Raw genomic sequence first — 17213 nt, 5'->3', positions numbered from 1 at the left:
GTCTTGTCAGTCCACAACAGCATCCATGCCCGGAAACGTCATCCAACAACACTAAAGAGCGTCGAAGTTTTATAAGGACCGGGGTATGCCACTAGACAACACCTTGGCCAGCAAACGTGACATTGTACGCTGACCTACCGCAGACGGAACGTCTCGCAATGTTGTGTGTTATATATTGATCGTTAGTGGTTGCAAGGATCGCCAGTGGAGAAGCTGCAGCTAGCTGCTGCTAGGACAGGCCTTATCTCCAGTGAATGCGATGCTCTGTCGTCCAGGTGGATGGCAGTTTCGGACACGGGATTCCATCGCCATATAACTTCTCTGCTGAAACCCTCTAGAATCTCCAGTGACTTTCCGTATACTGTAGAAAAATAATCTACATATAAAAACCCGAGCCTGAAGCAGTCATCTACCAAGGTAACAGAGCATCGTATTCACAGGAGAGAAGGCCGTCTTAGACAGCAGCTATCTCTATCTTCTCGACTGCTGACCGTGGCAATCAGCCGCGATCACTGAATCACATTCCGCCTAAGGCCGGTCAGCGTTCAAAGTCACGTTTGCTGCCGAATAGATTGGCAAGTGGCAGGCGGTGGCGCCTGTAGCTTCGGCGCTCTGTAGCATCGTTGGATCACATTAACCAGACACGGGTTCTGATCCTCGATTTGTTCCTCAAAACACCGTCTACAGGCCCTCGAAGTTTATCGTAACATTTCGGCTACACATTATACTTTCCTTTCTTGAATACACTGCTTTCAAAGAAAGTGGTGGCAACTTTCTTACACAGTTTCTTTCTACCTCTTTACAAAGTAGTTTAACAATCAATATTAGAATCTGTGGTCAGAATGATCGCATTTGCAGGGAGCTGACCGCGTACTTTGCAGGAAATGAAGGAAAGTGTATATTGGCTTTTGTCAGCTTTGGCTTTATCGTATGTGATGCAGTCCTATTCCTTTATTTCGTAGGTGCAGTGCCTATTGTCATTCTTCCATGCCTGAATTCTTTAAACTACGCAGCCTTCCTCGCAACATACCCCATTTTCTGTCGGTTCTTTTTCTTTGATCGGTAAGGGACTATGATTTAATTATAGAAAGGATAACCACTGCACTATCAGCAGAAATATTCCCACTAATAATGGCCTGTGAAACGCAGCTTTATTCACGTCTGCACACATGCAGGGTCCACATGGTTTTCTTAACTTTCAAACTATACATCCAGGAATTCACAGAAGCTGAAACTGACAGTATATCATGTCAACGGGAATTATTCATACCAACCTTCGTAATATTATACATAACCTCTTATTTCGCATTTATACATGACTTGCTCATTTTGTCCCTAAAGGTTTGTCTTTCTGCATAATATCCAGCTATATCCACTCTCCTTTATTCGTCGTTGTCTGTCCGTTCAGTTTCCTAGAGGCATTCTGTGTTGCTGACTTGATGAATCCAAATTATTGTTTCCCTTGTCATCGTTTTACAATAATACAGTGACTCTGCCTATTGCAGAAAGTTAATTGTAATCACACGAACCCGCTTTGTGTGTGTTTTTGTCTGAGGGGAGTGCAAATATGTGTGAGCGTGCGCTCACACGCGCGCGCGCGCGCGTGTGTGTGTGTGAGAGAGAGAGAGAGAGCGAGAGTGTGTGAGTGAGTGAGCGAGTGAATGGGTGAGTTGGTGGGTGGATGAATGGGTGGATGCGTGGATGTGAGTGATAGTGTAGATTTGTGGAAGGAAATGATGTATTTTCCGAAACAGATCAGAGGCATCATGAAAAATAATCACGTGAGGTCATGCACTTCCGTTAGCGAACTGAAATGTATGTCACTAGTTATGAAACGAATACCAACAACATTACAACATTTGGTGTACTGGTGTCACGTATTATAAGAATCAGATAGTGTTGTATACACAACAAATCACATTTAGCCTTTCTCTTCCATTCACCTTGCGACAGGCAACCTAAGTATCGTCTCACATAGGATCATGTAGTTTGGTTTGCCTTTCTTAACGTACATGATACATTTTTCTGTGTCAGTTTTATTTTACAGGGAGTGTATGTAAGTAGCGTTAAGATTAACTGACGTTCTTATAAGCTAATACCATGGTGCAGTACATTTTCATAGAGATGCTTCGTAAATTTGCATATGGTCAGCTCAGCATGGTAGTCATCTGTATGATGGTCCCTTTCAGTGATCATTCATCTGTCGCAGCAGAGCGTAGTACGAATACGACGCATTGACGAGCTGAAAGAAAAAAGAATTAAATTACGATTAGCTGTTAGAAATGGGCGTAACAAATACTACAACTGCTATTAACATATAAAATGAAAGTTAGTCGAGCACCGTAGTCTGTCGAATGCAGTCCTACATTTCTCGACTCGCAGCAGTTGGTCGGTCTAGAAACAGATCTTTTGCATCTATCCAAAGAGCACATAACGCAGGCTCACTGAAATAATTTAGCGAACAAATGATACATTTTCTCTCAAATAAATATAAGTTGCACATGAAGATACACTTGTATACACTTTATATTGTACTAATGTGCTTTATTGTAAATGATCTGTAGATCTTATCCGTATGACCAAAGAATAGCAACTTCTGTGAAGTAACCGCATTTACCATCTCCTAAATCTTCGTGTGGTTCCCCGGTATGCGTAGCCCTATCTCCTACTTACGTTGCAATGGAATCAGTCAGACCACCACTAATCAAGAAGAGCTATCTCCAGCTGTCGATTTCTCGGTGTAGTTAGTCGCCTAGCTACGATGTGTCTTATACACAAATCCAAGACTTTCTTGATAGGACAGGCAAATCAAATCATTAGATAAATACTCTCAGTTCGTAATGTGTGACTAACTATTCAGGCTCTCTATACACTTGCCGAAGTACATCGGTCCTATATGTTCCATCCCTTTAAGAATTATGGCACTTGCCAGTGCAGATAGTTGTATACTACTATGTGATTGGGTTGTTTCGAACCAAATTTTTTATTTCCTGCGTGTTCCAAGCTTAACACCTGCGTAAATTTTTCTTCCGAGAGGCCTTATTCTACTGTAGCTCAAAAATAAACTACGGCGCTATTTCTTTCACTTTAGTCACCACTGACTTCCATCGAGTTTCATCGACCAACTCAGTGATGTATTTAAGCAGCAATAATAGTGGTGCATGCTGGTGGGGTGTGGGGATCGGGATGGGGGCAGTGATGGCCAGGAGGGGGAGGTGAACATGACATCCTTCCTACATCCCGATTTCGATGTATTCCTTTTTGTTTGAAGATGAAACACTGGCTCTTAGATTACATTTAAGGAGATTGCGGAGTCCTGCCTGTGCATGCTAAATGTCTAAACCACGATCCAAATATCTGACAATGCCTGAAATTAACGACGTATTAACGAGGGTTTCAAAGAACTGCGGCTTTCTGACGGTAGAGGAAAGTAAAGGACAGAAAGTACGGGACAGAAGATCCTTTAAGCATCCGCCATTAGGTTCTAAAACGATTACTAACTGGTCAAGATAAGCCTACAGAAAATATCAGCGGTGGAAATCTTATGCTCCTAGTCGAAGTAGAAGGATTCCTTACAGGTTTGTCATCTGCTAAAGACATCTTCGCATTTCAGCTTGAACGTAGGACTCCTACACTATACAACTAGTTTCATTGGATGGCGGAATACATTTGATTCAGTACAGCTTTCAGTAATGTGAATCAAAAGCGCTGAAGTCCTACAAGTGCCAACCAATTTACCACAAAAACGTGAAGATCATAATTTGGCGAAGGGTAGGCAGTATAATTAAATTTATGTGCCCATAAATGCAGACATTTAGATTTATCCACTTAACTACACTGTCCAGTCACATAACGTGACCACCTCCAATTTTCCACGTCAAAGTGCCATAACCACTAACAGACGGCATGTGCAGCACTAGCAGTGGAGGGTATATACAGCATGATAGGGCGACACAGTACCTGTCGTAATACGTAAACTGAGCGATTTGTCTGCCGTCCAATAGGGCAGGATCGTTAACTATCGGGCAAAGGGTGGAAGCATTTCAGAAAGAGCTAAGTTAGTAAACTAGCCAGCAAGGTTAAAATATACAGTGAATGCCAAAATGGCATTATCCAAAATCGGCGCCGAAGAACTGTATTGCACCATAGACCATTGATGACAGCGGCAAACTACGGCTGTGAAAATGTGCACGGGCCAATAGACGTGTAACTCTTGAGCACCTATCCGCCCAGATGAACCAGGGGGCTACCAACAGTACAACGATCGTTCAGCAAACGCTGCAGCGTATGGGGATCTGTGGTTAGTGCATGGTTCATGAACCCGTGCTGACTGCTGTTCTGTGGTGACGATGGTTGGAATCTGCACGACAGTACCGCTAGTGGACGTCCACCAAGGGGCTTCAGCTGAAATTTTCAGATAAATCATGTTTTATTCTCATTCGGACAGGTGACCGTTGGCGTGTACGGCGTGAAATGTCTGAAATGGTTCTAATGGCTCTGAGCACTATGGGACTTAACATCTGAGGTTATCAGTCCCCTAGAACTTAGAACTACTTAAATCTAACTAACCTAAGGACAGCACACACATCCATGACCGAGGCAGGATTCGAACCTGCGACCGTAGCAGTCGCGCGGTTCCGGACTGAAGCGCCTAGAAATGTCTGAAATCAAACACCCTGAAACGAAGGAGCGTTGTAGTCTAAAGAATGCGTTCGTGGCTGCATAGGTGATCTCGTCATTCTGGGATCCATAGTGGACGAATATAACTATGCATTTCCATCCCTACATGCAGTTTGCTTGTCCTCAGCACTATAGTATCTACCTACAGCACAATGCAAAGTGTCACACAGCTTGCAGTATGTGTGGGTCGTCCGAGGAGTTTACCTTGCTCCTCTGGTCACCGAACTCCTCGGATTTTAAATCAACCGAGAATATGTGGGACTACCTCGATCGAACTGTTCGTCCCATGGACCCTCAACAAAGAAACCTAGGGAAAAACTGTTCTCACCATATAAGAAAAATTATCTTCTGCTTGACATGGAGACTGCCTTACTGCAGGATGTTGCTTGGTTAGAGAATGAGAGGTTGGTTACTTGAACAGTTTCACTACTGTTCAGATAAACGACTATTCTGTCTCCAGTTACGTCGAAGTAACATTCAACTTCAAATCTTCTTCTCTTGATAGGAAAGAAAAATCAAAATTTGTGTGTGAGTTCTGTCTGTATTCAATACTAAAATTTGACTGATTATATATTGTAGCGATTGTGCTATTGGCACGATCAAAGCCTTTGATCTGCTGCCCTCCTTCTCAACTTTGCAAGCTTCAGACAGGCACTCCTGGGGGTATGGGGATGAATGTGTAAAATTAAATAATTCTGAACAGATCTACCTATAATGCTATTGGTGAGTTCGTCCATCAGTCTTGGCTTCTCGCACGTATTCAGCGGATATTCCGCTAATGGGTGAACAATGTGTGAACTCAATGGCCAAAGTCTGTGTCTAGTAAGACATCGAGAGGAAAACTGCAAGTTGGTTAGCTTTGTGTGTGGTTCTGCCACCCTTCAACCCTTCTGACACTAGGCTGGCACATGATTCGGCCAGATGACTCACGGGTACCATCAAACATGCGTGTTCGCTGAACTCTAAGACCGGTTTTCTGAATGTCGGTAACTGCCCCGATCGGTCTGGAACTGAATATACATCTTAATCTCCTTTTCTCCTTTGCCTCTGGTCATTTTCTCCTACCTCTCTCTTTGTCCATCTCCTCCTTCCCCATCTCTCTCTATCCCATTTATCAGTAACCAAATTGTTTACCCGAGAGAATGTCTACATCTACATCTACATTTATACTCCGCAAGCCACCAAACGGTGTGTGGCGGAGGGCACTTTACGTGCCACTGTCATTACCTCCCTTTCCTGTTCCAGTCGCGTATGGTTCGCGGGAAGAACGACTGTCTGAAAGCCTCCGTGCGCGCTGTAATCTCTCTAATTTTACACTCGTGATCTCCTCGGGAGGTATCAGTAGGGGGAAGCAATATATTCGATACCTCATCCAGAAACGCACCCTCTCAAAACCTGGCGAGCAAGCTACACCGCGATGCAGAGCGCCTCTCTTGCAGAGTCTGCCACTTGAGTTTATTAAACATCTCCGTAATGCTATCACGGTTACCAAATAACCCTGTGACGAAACGCGCCGCTCTTCTTTGGATCTTCTCTATCTACTCCGTCAAACCGATCAGGTACGGATCCCACACTGATGAGCAATACTCAAGTATATGTCGAACGAGTGTTTTGTAATCCACCTCCTTTGTTGATGGACTACATTTTCTAAGCACTCTCCCAATGAATCTCAACCTGGTACCCGCCTTACCAACAATTAATTTTATATGATCATTCCACTTCAAGTCGTTCCGCACGCATACTCCCAGATATTTTACAGAAGTAACTGCTACCAGTGTTTGTTCCGCTATCATATAATCATACAATAAAGGATCCTTCATTCTATGTATTCGCAATACATTACATTTGTCTATGTTAAGGGACAGTTGCCACTCCCTGCACCAAGTGCCTATCCGCTGCAGATCTTCCTGCATTTCGCTACAATTTTCTAATGCTGCAACTTCTCTGTATACTACAGCATCATCCGCGAAAAGCCGCATGGAACTTCCGACACTATCTACTAGGTCATTTATATATATTGTGAAAAGCAATGGTCCCATAACACTCCCCTGTGGCACGCCAGAGGTTACTTTAACGTCTGTAGACGTCTCTCCATTGATAACAACATGCTGTGTTCTGTTTGCTAAAAACTCTTCAATCCAGCCACACAGCTGGTCTGATATTCCGTAGGCTCTTACTTTGTTTATCAGGCGACAGTGCGGAACTGTATCGAACGCCTTCCGGAAGTCAAGAAAAATAGCATCTACCTGGGAGCCTGTATCTAATATTTTCTGGGTCTCATGAACAAATAAAGCGAGTTGGGTCTCACACGATCGCTGTTTCCGGAATCCATGTTGATTCCTACATAGTAGATTCTGGGTTTCCAAAAACGACATGATACTCGAGCAAAAAACATGTTCTAAAATTCTACAACAGATCGACGTCAGAGATATAGGTCTATAGTTTTGCGCATCTGCTCGACGACCCTTCTTGAAGACTGGGACTACCTGTGCTCTTTTCCAATCATTTGGAACCCTCCGTTCCTCTAGAGACTTGCGGTACACGGCTGTTAGAAGGGGGCAAGTTCTTTCGCGTACTCTGTGTAGAATCGAATTGGTATCTCGTCCGGTCCAGTGGACTTTTCTCTATTGAGTGATTCCAGTTGCTTTTCTATTCCTTGGACACTTATTTCGATGTCAGCCATTTTTTCGTTTGTGCGAGGATTTAGAGAAGGAACTGCAGTGCGGTCTTCCTCTGTGAAACAGCTATGGAAAAAGGTGTTTAGTATTTCAGCTTTACGCGTGTCATCCTCTGTTTCAATGCCATCATCATCCCGGAGTGTCTGGATATGCTGTTTCGAGCCACTTACTGATTTAACATAAGACCAGAACTTCCTAGGATTTTCTGTCAAGTCGGTACATAGAATTTTACTTTCGAATTCACTGAGAGCTTCACGCATAGCCCTTCGTACGCTAACTTTGACATCGTTTAGCTTCTGTTTGTCTGAGAGGTTTTGGCTGCGTTTAAACTTGGAGTCTTGAAGCTCTCTTTGCTTTCGCAGTAGTTTCCTAACTTTGTTGTTGTACCACGGTGGGTTTTTCCCGTCCCTCGCAGTTTTACTCGGCGCGTACCTGTCTAAAACGCATTTTACGATTTCCTTGAACTTTTTCCATAAACACTCAACATTGTCAGTGTCGGAACAGAAATTTTCGTTTTGATCTGTTAGGTAGTCTGAAATCTGCCTTCTATTACTCTTGCTAAACAGATATACTTTCCTCCCTTTTTTATATTCCTATTAACTTCCATATTCAGGGATGCTGCAACGGCCTTATGATCACTGATTCCCTGTTCTGCACTTAAAGAGTCGAAAAGTTCGGGTCTGTTTGTTATCAGTAGGTCCAAGATGTTATCTCCACGAGTCGGTTCTCCGTTTAATTGCTCGAGGTAATTTTCGGATAGTGCAATCAGTATAATGTCACTCGATGCTCTGTCCCTACCACCCGTCCTAAACATCTGAGTGTCCCAGTCTATATCTGGTAAATTGAAATCTCCATCTAAGACTATAACATGCTGAGAAAATTTATGTGACATGTATTCCAAATTTTCTCTCAGTTGTTCTGCCACTAATGCTGCTGAGTCGGGAGGTCGGTAAAAGGACCCAATTATTAACCTAGCTCGGTTGTTGGGTGTAACCTCCACCCATAATAATTCACAGGAACTATCCACTTCTACTTCACTACAGGATAAACTACTGCTAACAGCGACGAACGCTCCACCACCGGTTGCATTCAATCTATCCTTTCTAAGCACCGTCTGTAAATTTGTAAAAATTTCGGCAGAATTTATCTCTGGCTTAAGCCAGCTTTCTGTACCTATAACGATTTCAGTTTAGGTGCTTTCTATAAGCGCTTGAAGTTCTGGTACTTTACCAACGCAGCTTCGACAGTTGACAATTACAATACCGATTGCTGCTTGGTCCCCGCATGTCCTGACTTTGCCCCGCACCCGTTGAGATTGTTGCCCTTTCTGTACTTGCCCAAGGCCATCTAACCTAAAAAACCGCCCAGCTCACGCCACACAACCCCTGCTACCCGTGTAGCCGCTTGTTGGGTGTAGTGGACTCGTGACCTGTCCAGCGGAACCCGAAACCCCACCACCCTATGGCGCAAGTCGAGGAATCTGCAGCCCACACGGTCGCAGAACAGTCTCAGCCTCTGATTCAGACCCTCCACTCGGCTCTGTACCAAAGGTCCGCAGTCAGTCCTGTCGACGATGCTGCAGATGGTGAGCTCTGCTTTCATCCCGTAGAGAGACTGGCAGTCTTCACCAAATCAGATAGCCGCCGGAAGCCAGAGAGGATTTTCTCCGATCCATAGCGACACACATCATTGGTGCCGACATGAGCGACCACCTGCAGATGGGTGCACCCTGTACCCTTCATGGCATCCGGAAGGACCCTTTCCACATCTGGAATGACTCCCCCCGGTATGCACACGGGGTGCACATTGGTTTTCTTCCCCTCTCTTGCTGCCATATCCCTAAGGGGCCCGATTACGCGCCTGACGTTGGAGCTCCCAACTACCAGTAAGCCCACCCTCTGCGACCGCCCAGATCTTGCAGACTGAGGGGCAACCTCTGGAACAGGACAAGCAGCCATGTCAGGCCGAAGATCAGTATCAGCCTGAGACAGAGCCTGAAACCGGTTCGTCAGACAAACTGGAGAGGCCTTCCGTTCAGCCCTCCGGAATGTCTTTCGCCCCCTGCCACACCTTGAGACGACCTCCCACTCTACCACAGGTGAGGGATCAGCCTCAATGCAGGCAGTATCCTGGGCAACCACAGTCGTAGTCCGATCGGGGGATGCGTGGGACGAGCTGGCCGTCCCCGAAAAACCCCCATCCGGACCCCCACAGTGATGCCCATTGGCAACAGCCTCAAGCTGTGTGACCGAAACCAACACTGCCTGAAGCTGGGAGCGAAGGGATGCCAACTAAGCCTGCATCCGAACACAGCAGTTGCAGTCCCTATCCATGCTAAAAACTGTTTTGCAAAGAACGTCTGAACTAATCCACAGAGAGCGCAAACAAATCGACAAAATTTAAACTGTTATTAAAATACAAGATTGCCTAGTAAATGCAGTAATGCTGCTACTTGCGCACTGCCTACAACACAGGATAGCAATGTCATGAACGGATCGTAAGGTTATCTTTTCGCTATGTTACAAAATACGGATTCTGAATTTTCTTTTCATTGCCACTTTGACATACGCGTTGAACAGTAGAACAGAAAGACTGCACCCCTGCCTTGCATTTTAATCCGAACACTATTCGCTTCGTCATCGATTCCTTTTGCTCGGTGTTGTACGTACCGTACTTATCTATGGCTTACTTCGATTTTTCCTTTCACTCATTTGGAATTTTACTGAGTCGTCAAAGCCAGAATCTAAAACAGAATCCCGCCGGACCGTTATTACTACGGGAACCATCCTAACATTTATTATACAAGTATTCTAGGTATGGTATCACAACGTATTATAAAATAACTGTTCCAAAATAAAACCCACGGTTCAACCATAGTGGCAGTGATTTACCTCTTGGTATATAGACGTATTTTCTTGCCTGGAGTCCATTACACTTTGTTGTGCTCCTCTACCGAGTATTCGTACGAAAGAGGTACCTTGCGTTCCAAAAATCCGTACATAACTGGATACATCCGGAACTCATGCCAAGGGTTCTACTGGTGATACAGAGGTAGAGTAAAGTGTTGTGGATAGCCCTCGGGCTTGAAACCATTTATATACGCAACAGAACGATCATCTTACTGTACTTACCTTACATCACAAGGTCAAATTTCGAATATTACATGATTCCCCCAGCTTAGATAAATGGAGCAATTCTATTGATTCTTTTTTGCATTATATGTGGTCTATGGTGTGCGTTGTGGGGCCTTATGTGGCGCCATTTTTTCCTTGACAGCTTCCGAGAAAAACGAAGAACACGGTTTTCGAGTAGCAAAACTGAGCCACAGATTCCGAGATGATTATGGAAAGCAAATGATCAACATTTTTAGCATACAGGTTATCCCATTTATCTTGCTCACTTAAAAGAACTTTTTTTTTCAGATGCATTGGGTAGTGCCTGCTTTAGGTATACGCTTTATATATCCCCACAGATGTAGCGGTTAATTTTCTTAGATGCAGCCATGTACATTTTATTCAAGAATATACTCACCCTCCCCAGGAGATGTTCACAAATGTATCACAATGTACCATTTTACACGAAACTAGTATCTATGGAAATGATACATAATACACAACATCCCTGATTTAAATACACTGCAGAGCAGTTCATTAACTACATCATTTAACCACTTCAAGCCACGTTTGATCGTTTTACAAATTACCAAAAATCATTGAAAGCATCTGTACTGGATCTTGTTATTGTATTTTACTGTATTACGGTACTTACTACAATGCAAAAGTAACATGGCTTTTTCGTTTTCCTGTAATTCTACCACTACATCAAAAACAGAGCGCTTACTTCACATGCTCAAACTGTAACCATTGCGACTGATACATAGATCGCTATATGGATGAAGGACGCCCTACATCGTTCTACTATGTCCTCTTTGACGGCTGTACAAGCATCAGTAATGCGTTGCTGCATGTCCTCTGGTGTTGTTGGAACATTTTGGTAGACAGTGTCCTTGACTACTCCCCACAGAAAAAAATTCAGTGGCGTAAGTTATGGAGATAACGCAGGCCAACTAACTTGCCCACCACGTCCAGTCCCCTTAACAGGGTATTTACGGTCTAGAATTCGTCTTGCCCGTAAGGCGTTCTTACCGCATGACCATGTTATGATCCATAGGTACAGCGTCCAAGAAAAGAGGGAGAGCAGGAGAGTGTGTCTTAGAAATCGGGCGTATTGTCTGGCATTTTGGTTGTCATTTACAAAGAAAGAGCCGACAATTTTACCTCCAATAATTCCGCAGCAAACATTAAAGTTTGATGGATGTTGCTCTGCCTGTCGGAGCCATCGTAGATTGTTGAGAACGCATACTTCTCACGTTGATGTTTCCATTACTGGATAATGACGCCTCGTCTATATAAAGAATATCTGAGAAGAAATTAGGGTTAGTAGAAAGTTGTTGCTGAGTCCACTAACAAAATTGAACCCTACTGCTGAACTACTTTCCATCAAGTTCTTGATGTAAATTAATACGGTAAGGATGTAATTTATGACCTTTCAGAATGCAATGCGTACTTGTTTTCGAGACACCAACTTCATTGCTGAATTGACATTTCGCGGCTACGGCAGCAAGCAGATTGACCTCAGCAGCTTCGTCTGTTTGTGTTCTACGACGATTTCGAGGTATTGTATTTAGACTTTCCGCTTCACGTAGACGAGAAATTAGATGACCAAATATCCAGAGAGAAGGTGATGACTTGTCAGGGAAACATCTGTTGTACAGTAGTTATAGCAGAACAGAATTTGCCCGTCTACAGCAAATTACAGTACAGGTATGCACAATACAGTACAAGACAGACATAATAACTTGATAATCTTAATATTCTCTAACATTACTGATTATGAAAATGCACGTTACAAAATCATTTCTTATCAACATATTTCCTCCGTAGATCAGTAGCATTTGTAGCTGATCGCCATGAGCGTACATCATACACATTTACCCAAAGAAAAGAACTGTATTCGCAATGTGTACTACCGCCATGAAGTTACTAAGTTACTCTGATGCACGACTAAACTGGTATGCACTGTACTGTACGCTAAATCAACAACAAATGAGGTTCATTTAAAAAATTTAATTTCTAACCCGCATCTCCTACATCTTTGGGGATACGTATAACATACATCCTCAGAAAGAACTACCCAATCATCTTAAAAAACGTTCATTGAAACAATTTTTCATGTAACTCTTCATAATACAGTTATTATCTTTAAACAAGATAAATGGGATATCATGTATATTCCCAGGATGTCGATCTCTAAACGTCTTGAAACTTTTCTTGATATCTGTATCTGTTTCCAGTTACAGAGATTTAATGTAATCCGACTTTTACACGTAAAATACGCACGTAATACCTGGTGAGGTGAAATCGAAGCTTATAAAGTCGAGTAGCACGGAGAAATATGGTCCGAAAAGACTCCATTATCATCAGAAGGGTTCCGGGAACCCTGTGTCGTCATACTAAAGCACAATCAAATTTTTCTGCATGTAGAATCCGGTCTGAGGTGTGAAAATCTGCATAATTTCAATTCCACATAAGGAAACCATCAAAATTTTACTGACCGATAAAGCTTTTTTAATGTGAGTGGCTTTTCCCGCTATGACAGTGGAAACAAGGGCGCTAGAATAAGAATTATTCTATCAGAGTACAAAAAAGGCGAATATGCTCCCGTTTTAGAAAGCTCTTAGTGAAAAGTAGGGTACCAGCTGCCTTTATTCTACATTCCTCCACACCCGTAAAAATTTTCACATAAATTTTGGCATAATAGAAATTTGCAAATTCTTTAAGCTGAGGGAGAAGGAGACACTGAACAAGCAAAAGAGACGGAAAAGCAATACATACCTGAAGATAGTAGACAGTGATTGTGATAAACAAAGAGCGAAGGTACATTAACAGTGTGAGAGAAAGAGAGTTTTTACCCTCCACGGCTCCATTACCATGGAAGTTATTCCGTCACGTCTTAACAGATGTCCTCCCATAGTGTCCCTTCTTAACGTCAATGTTTTCCATATATTACTTTACTCGCAGAATCTCCGGAGAGTTTCCTCATTCCTTTCCTTATCAGTCCACCTAATTCTCAATATTTTTCTCTAGCACCACATCTCAAATGCTTCGATACTCTTCTGTTCAATTTTTCTCACAGTCTATGTTTCACCACCATACAATGCTATACGGTACACACGTACACTCTCAGAAGTTTTTTTCCTCAAATAAAGGCCTTTATTTGATGCTAGGAGACTTCTCTTGGCAAGGAATGCTCTTTTTGCCAACGCTAAACTGCTTTTTATGTCATCCTTGCTGCGTCTATATTGGATTGCCTAGGTAGCAGAATTCCTTAACTTCACCTACGTCGTGATCGCTAATCCTGATGTTAAGCATCTCGCTATTCTCATTTCTGTTACTTCTCATTACTCATTCCTCGATTTACCCTCAATCCATATTCCATACTCATTACACTAATCATTTCATTCTGTATCCTGTAATTCTTGCTGACTTTTGCTGAGGGCAGCAATGTCATCAGCGAATCTTATCATTCATATCCTTTCACCTTGAATTTTAGTTCTGCCCTTGTATCTTTCTTACATTTCCGTCATTGAATCTTCGATGCATAGATAGAACAGTAGGGGCGAAATACTACATCCATGCCCTACAGCCATCTTAATCCGAATACTTTGGTCTTGGTCTTCCATTTCTATTGTTCCCTCTTGGCTCTAGAACATATTGCATATTACTCGTCTTTCCTAAAGCTTGCCGCCATCTTTGTGAGAATTTCGAACATCTTTCACCGTTTTACACTGTCAATCCCTTTTTCCAACTCGACAAATCCTATGAACGTGTCTCGATATTTCTTTAGTCTTGCTTCCATTATCAACCGCAACGTCACAATTGCCTCTCCCGTGCATTTACCTTTCCTAAAGCCAAACTGATCGTCATCTAATACATCCTCTTCTTTTCGATTCTTCTGTACATTATTCTTTCCCGCAATTTGGATGTTTTAGCTATTAAACTGAATGAGCTATAGTTCTCGTGCTTGTCGGCTCTTGCAATTTCCGGAACTGTGCGTATAATACTCGTATTTTTACGAAAGTCAGGTAGTGTATCGCCAGCCTCATACATTCTACACACAAAGTTAACTAGCCGCTTTGTTGCCACTTTCTCCAATTATTTTAGAAATTCTAATGGGATGTTATTATCCATTCTGATTCATTCGATCTTCAGTTTTCCAAATGTCTTATAAATTCTGTTTCTAATAGTGGCTCTCCCATCTCTTCTGTATCGACTCCTGTTTCTTGTTCTATACATCAGATAAATCTTCCTCCTCACAGAGACCTTGAATGTACTCCTTCCACCTATACGCTCTCTCCTCTCCACTTAATAGTGGAATTCCCGTTGAACTCATAATGTTACTGCCCATGCTTTAAATGTCAACGAAGGTTGTTTTGACTTTTCTGCACGCTGAGTCTGTCCTTCCGACAATCATATCTTTTCTGATTTCTTCACATTTTTCATGCAGCCATTTCGCTTTAGCTTCCTTGCCCTCCCTTTTTCTTTCATTCCTAAGTGATTTGTATTTCTGTATTGCTGAAATTTCGCTGAACATAATTGTATTTTCTTCTTTCGTCTATCAACTGAAGTATTTGTGTCGATACCCATGTTTTCTTCGCAGTTACTTTCTTTGTACCTTTTACCTTCCATCTTCTGTAGTTGCCCTTTTTAGACCTGTCCATTCCTCTTCAACTGAACTTCCTACTAAGCTATTCTTTATCGCAGTTTCTATAGTCTCAGAGAACATCAAGGGTATCCCCTCATTCCTTAGTACTTCCGAATCCTATTTCTTTGCACATGGATTCTTGTGAATAGTCTCTTAACCTTCAGCCCACTCTTCATCACTACTAAATTGTGACCTTAGTCTCCATCTGAGTATGCCTGACAATCCAGTATATGATTTCGGAATCTCTGCCTGATCATGATGTAATCTAACTGAAATGTTCCCGTATCTACCAGCCGTTCCGAAGTATACCTTCTCCTCTCGTGATTCTTGAGCAGAGAGTCCTCTGTTACTATTTATTGCAGATCTCAATTAGTCTTTTTCCTCCTTCATTGCTAGTACCAAGCCCATATTTTCCCGTAACCGCTTCTTCTGATCCTTCCCCTACAACCGCATACCAATCCTCCATGACTATTAGATTTTCATCTGCCTTTACGTACTGTTATCCATTGAGTATGCTCATACATTTTCTCTTTCTCTTCATCCTCTGTTTGTGACGTCGACATGTATATCTGATCTATAGTTGTTGGTTTGCTGTTCATTCTGACGAGAATAACCTTAGCACTGAACTGTTCAAAATAACTGATTCTGTGCTGTACCTTGGTCTTCATAACAAATCCTACTCCCGTTGTAAGTAGGCTGTTTATGTTTTCTTATTGGCAACGTTACGTAGCGCTCTGTATGAAAATCACTGGCTGTGCTGTGTGCAGTCTGTGGCTAGTTTGCATTGTTGTCTGCCATTGTAGTGTTGGGCAGCTGGATGTGAACAGCGCGTAGCGTTGCGCAGTTGGAGGTGAGCCGCCAGCAGTGGTGGATGTGGGGAGAGAGATGGCAGAGTTTTGAAATTTGTAAGACTGGATGTCATGAACTGCTATACATATTATGACTATTAAGGTAAATACATCATTTGTTCTCTATCAAAATCTTTCATTTGTTAACTATGCCTATCAGTAGTTAGTGCCTTCAGTAGTTAGAATATTTTATTTAGCTGGCAGTAGTGGCGCTCGCTATATTGCAGTAGTTCGAGTAACGAAGATTTTTGTGAGGTAAGTGATTTGTGAAAGGTATAGGTTAATGTTAGTCAGGGCCATTCTTTTGTAGGGATTGTTGAAAGTCAGACTGCGTTGCGCTAAAAATATTGTGTGACAGTTTAAGCACAGTCGTGTATAATTCTTCAAAGGGGACGTTTCATAGGTCGACCCTTAGCCGAGGATACCTCACTGGAATCTTCTGACATTTTTCTTGTAGTTTGTGTAATTAGTGTAGCCTTTATTTATTGCTAGCGCGTAATCATAGAGAGAATTTCCTATGTAATTGTAGTTTTTCATTGTTGTACAGTAAAACAGTTGTGACATGCATGTAGATTTGCACCAAGTATTTCGCAGCTGCGCTTGCAATTAAGTAGACATTATTTCCATTGCTCTGTTATCTTATTTTGCTCTTCAAATTGTGCTTTTCTGTGTTATCGTGTGAAATATTGTGACAATTATGGCGTGTGAAAAACGTAATACTAAGCTCCAAAGTAAACTGAGAAATGACAGTGAAGACGAAAGCAGTGTGTTAGCGCCACCGTGTAAAGAATTAACTAATGTTCAACATAGTAATTTGGTAATTGTGCATAGGGAAATTGAGCGGGCGGCAAACAATGGCGTAGGCAATGAAACAATTAGTGAACAGGGAACCATTATCGATCGATCGCTCGGCAACAGCTCGCCTCAGGAATCGGAAATGACAGGACACAATTTTGCAAATACTGTAGATTCAGGTTTTGCGTCCTCACCGTTTTCTCAAATATGTCAAGACACATTTTCTGCTTGTCAAAATTTGAATGTTGCCGGTGCAAATGCACTGCCGAAAAGCGTAGAGTAACAGATTCCAGACACTAAAGCATTGTTATTACAGCTAATGCAACAAATGGAACAAAATCAGAGACAAACACAGCAAAAACTTCAAAAATTAGACACAATGGAACAACACCAGAGACAAACACAGCAACAGTTAGACACAATGGAACGACACCAGAGACAAACACAG

At 42.5% G+C, this 17213-nt stretch overlaps 1 protein-coding gene across 1 annotated transcript in view; it reads right to left on the bottom strand.

Annotated features, from left to right (window-relative positions):
* Positions 1-2140: 2140 nt before the first annotated feature.
* LOC126412244 (odorant receptor Or2-like) overlaps positions 2141-17213 on the bottom strand; it is a 44169-nt gene continuing 29096 nt past the window's right edge. Inside the window, exon 4 of the mRNA XM_050081740.1 lies at positions 2141-2242. Within this exon, the coding sequence (XP_049937697.1) occupies positions 2186-2242 (57 nt within the window). The 3' untranslated portion in view covers positions 2141-2185. The remainder of the gene's footprint in view (positions 2243-17213) is intronic.

This window comes from Schistocerca serialis, chromosome 7 (genome assembly GCF_023864345.2).
Source record: "Schistocerca serialis cubense isolate TAMUIC-IGC-003099 chromosome 7, iqSchSeri2.2, whole genome shotgun sequence".
NCBI classification, from domain to species: Eukaryota; Metazoa; Arthropoda; class Insecta; order Orthoptera; family Acrididae; genus Schistocerca; species Schistocerca serialis.
Note: the sequence above shows the minus strand (reverse complement) of the source record. Positions and strands in the feature narration are given on the sequence as shown.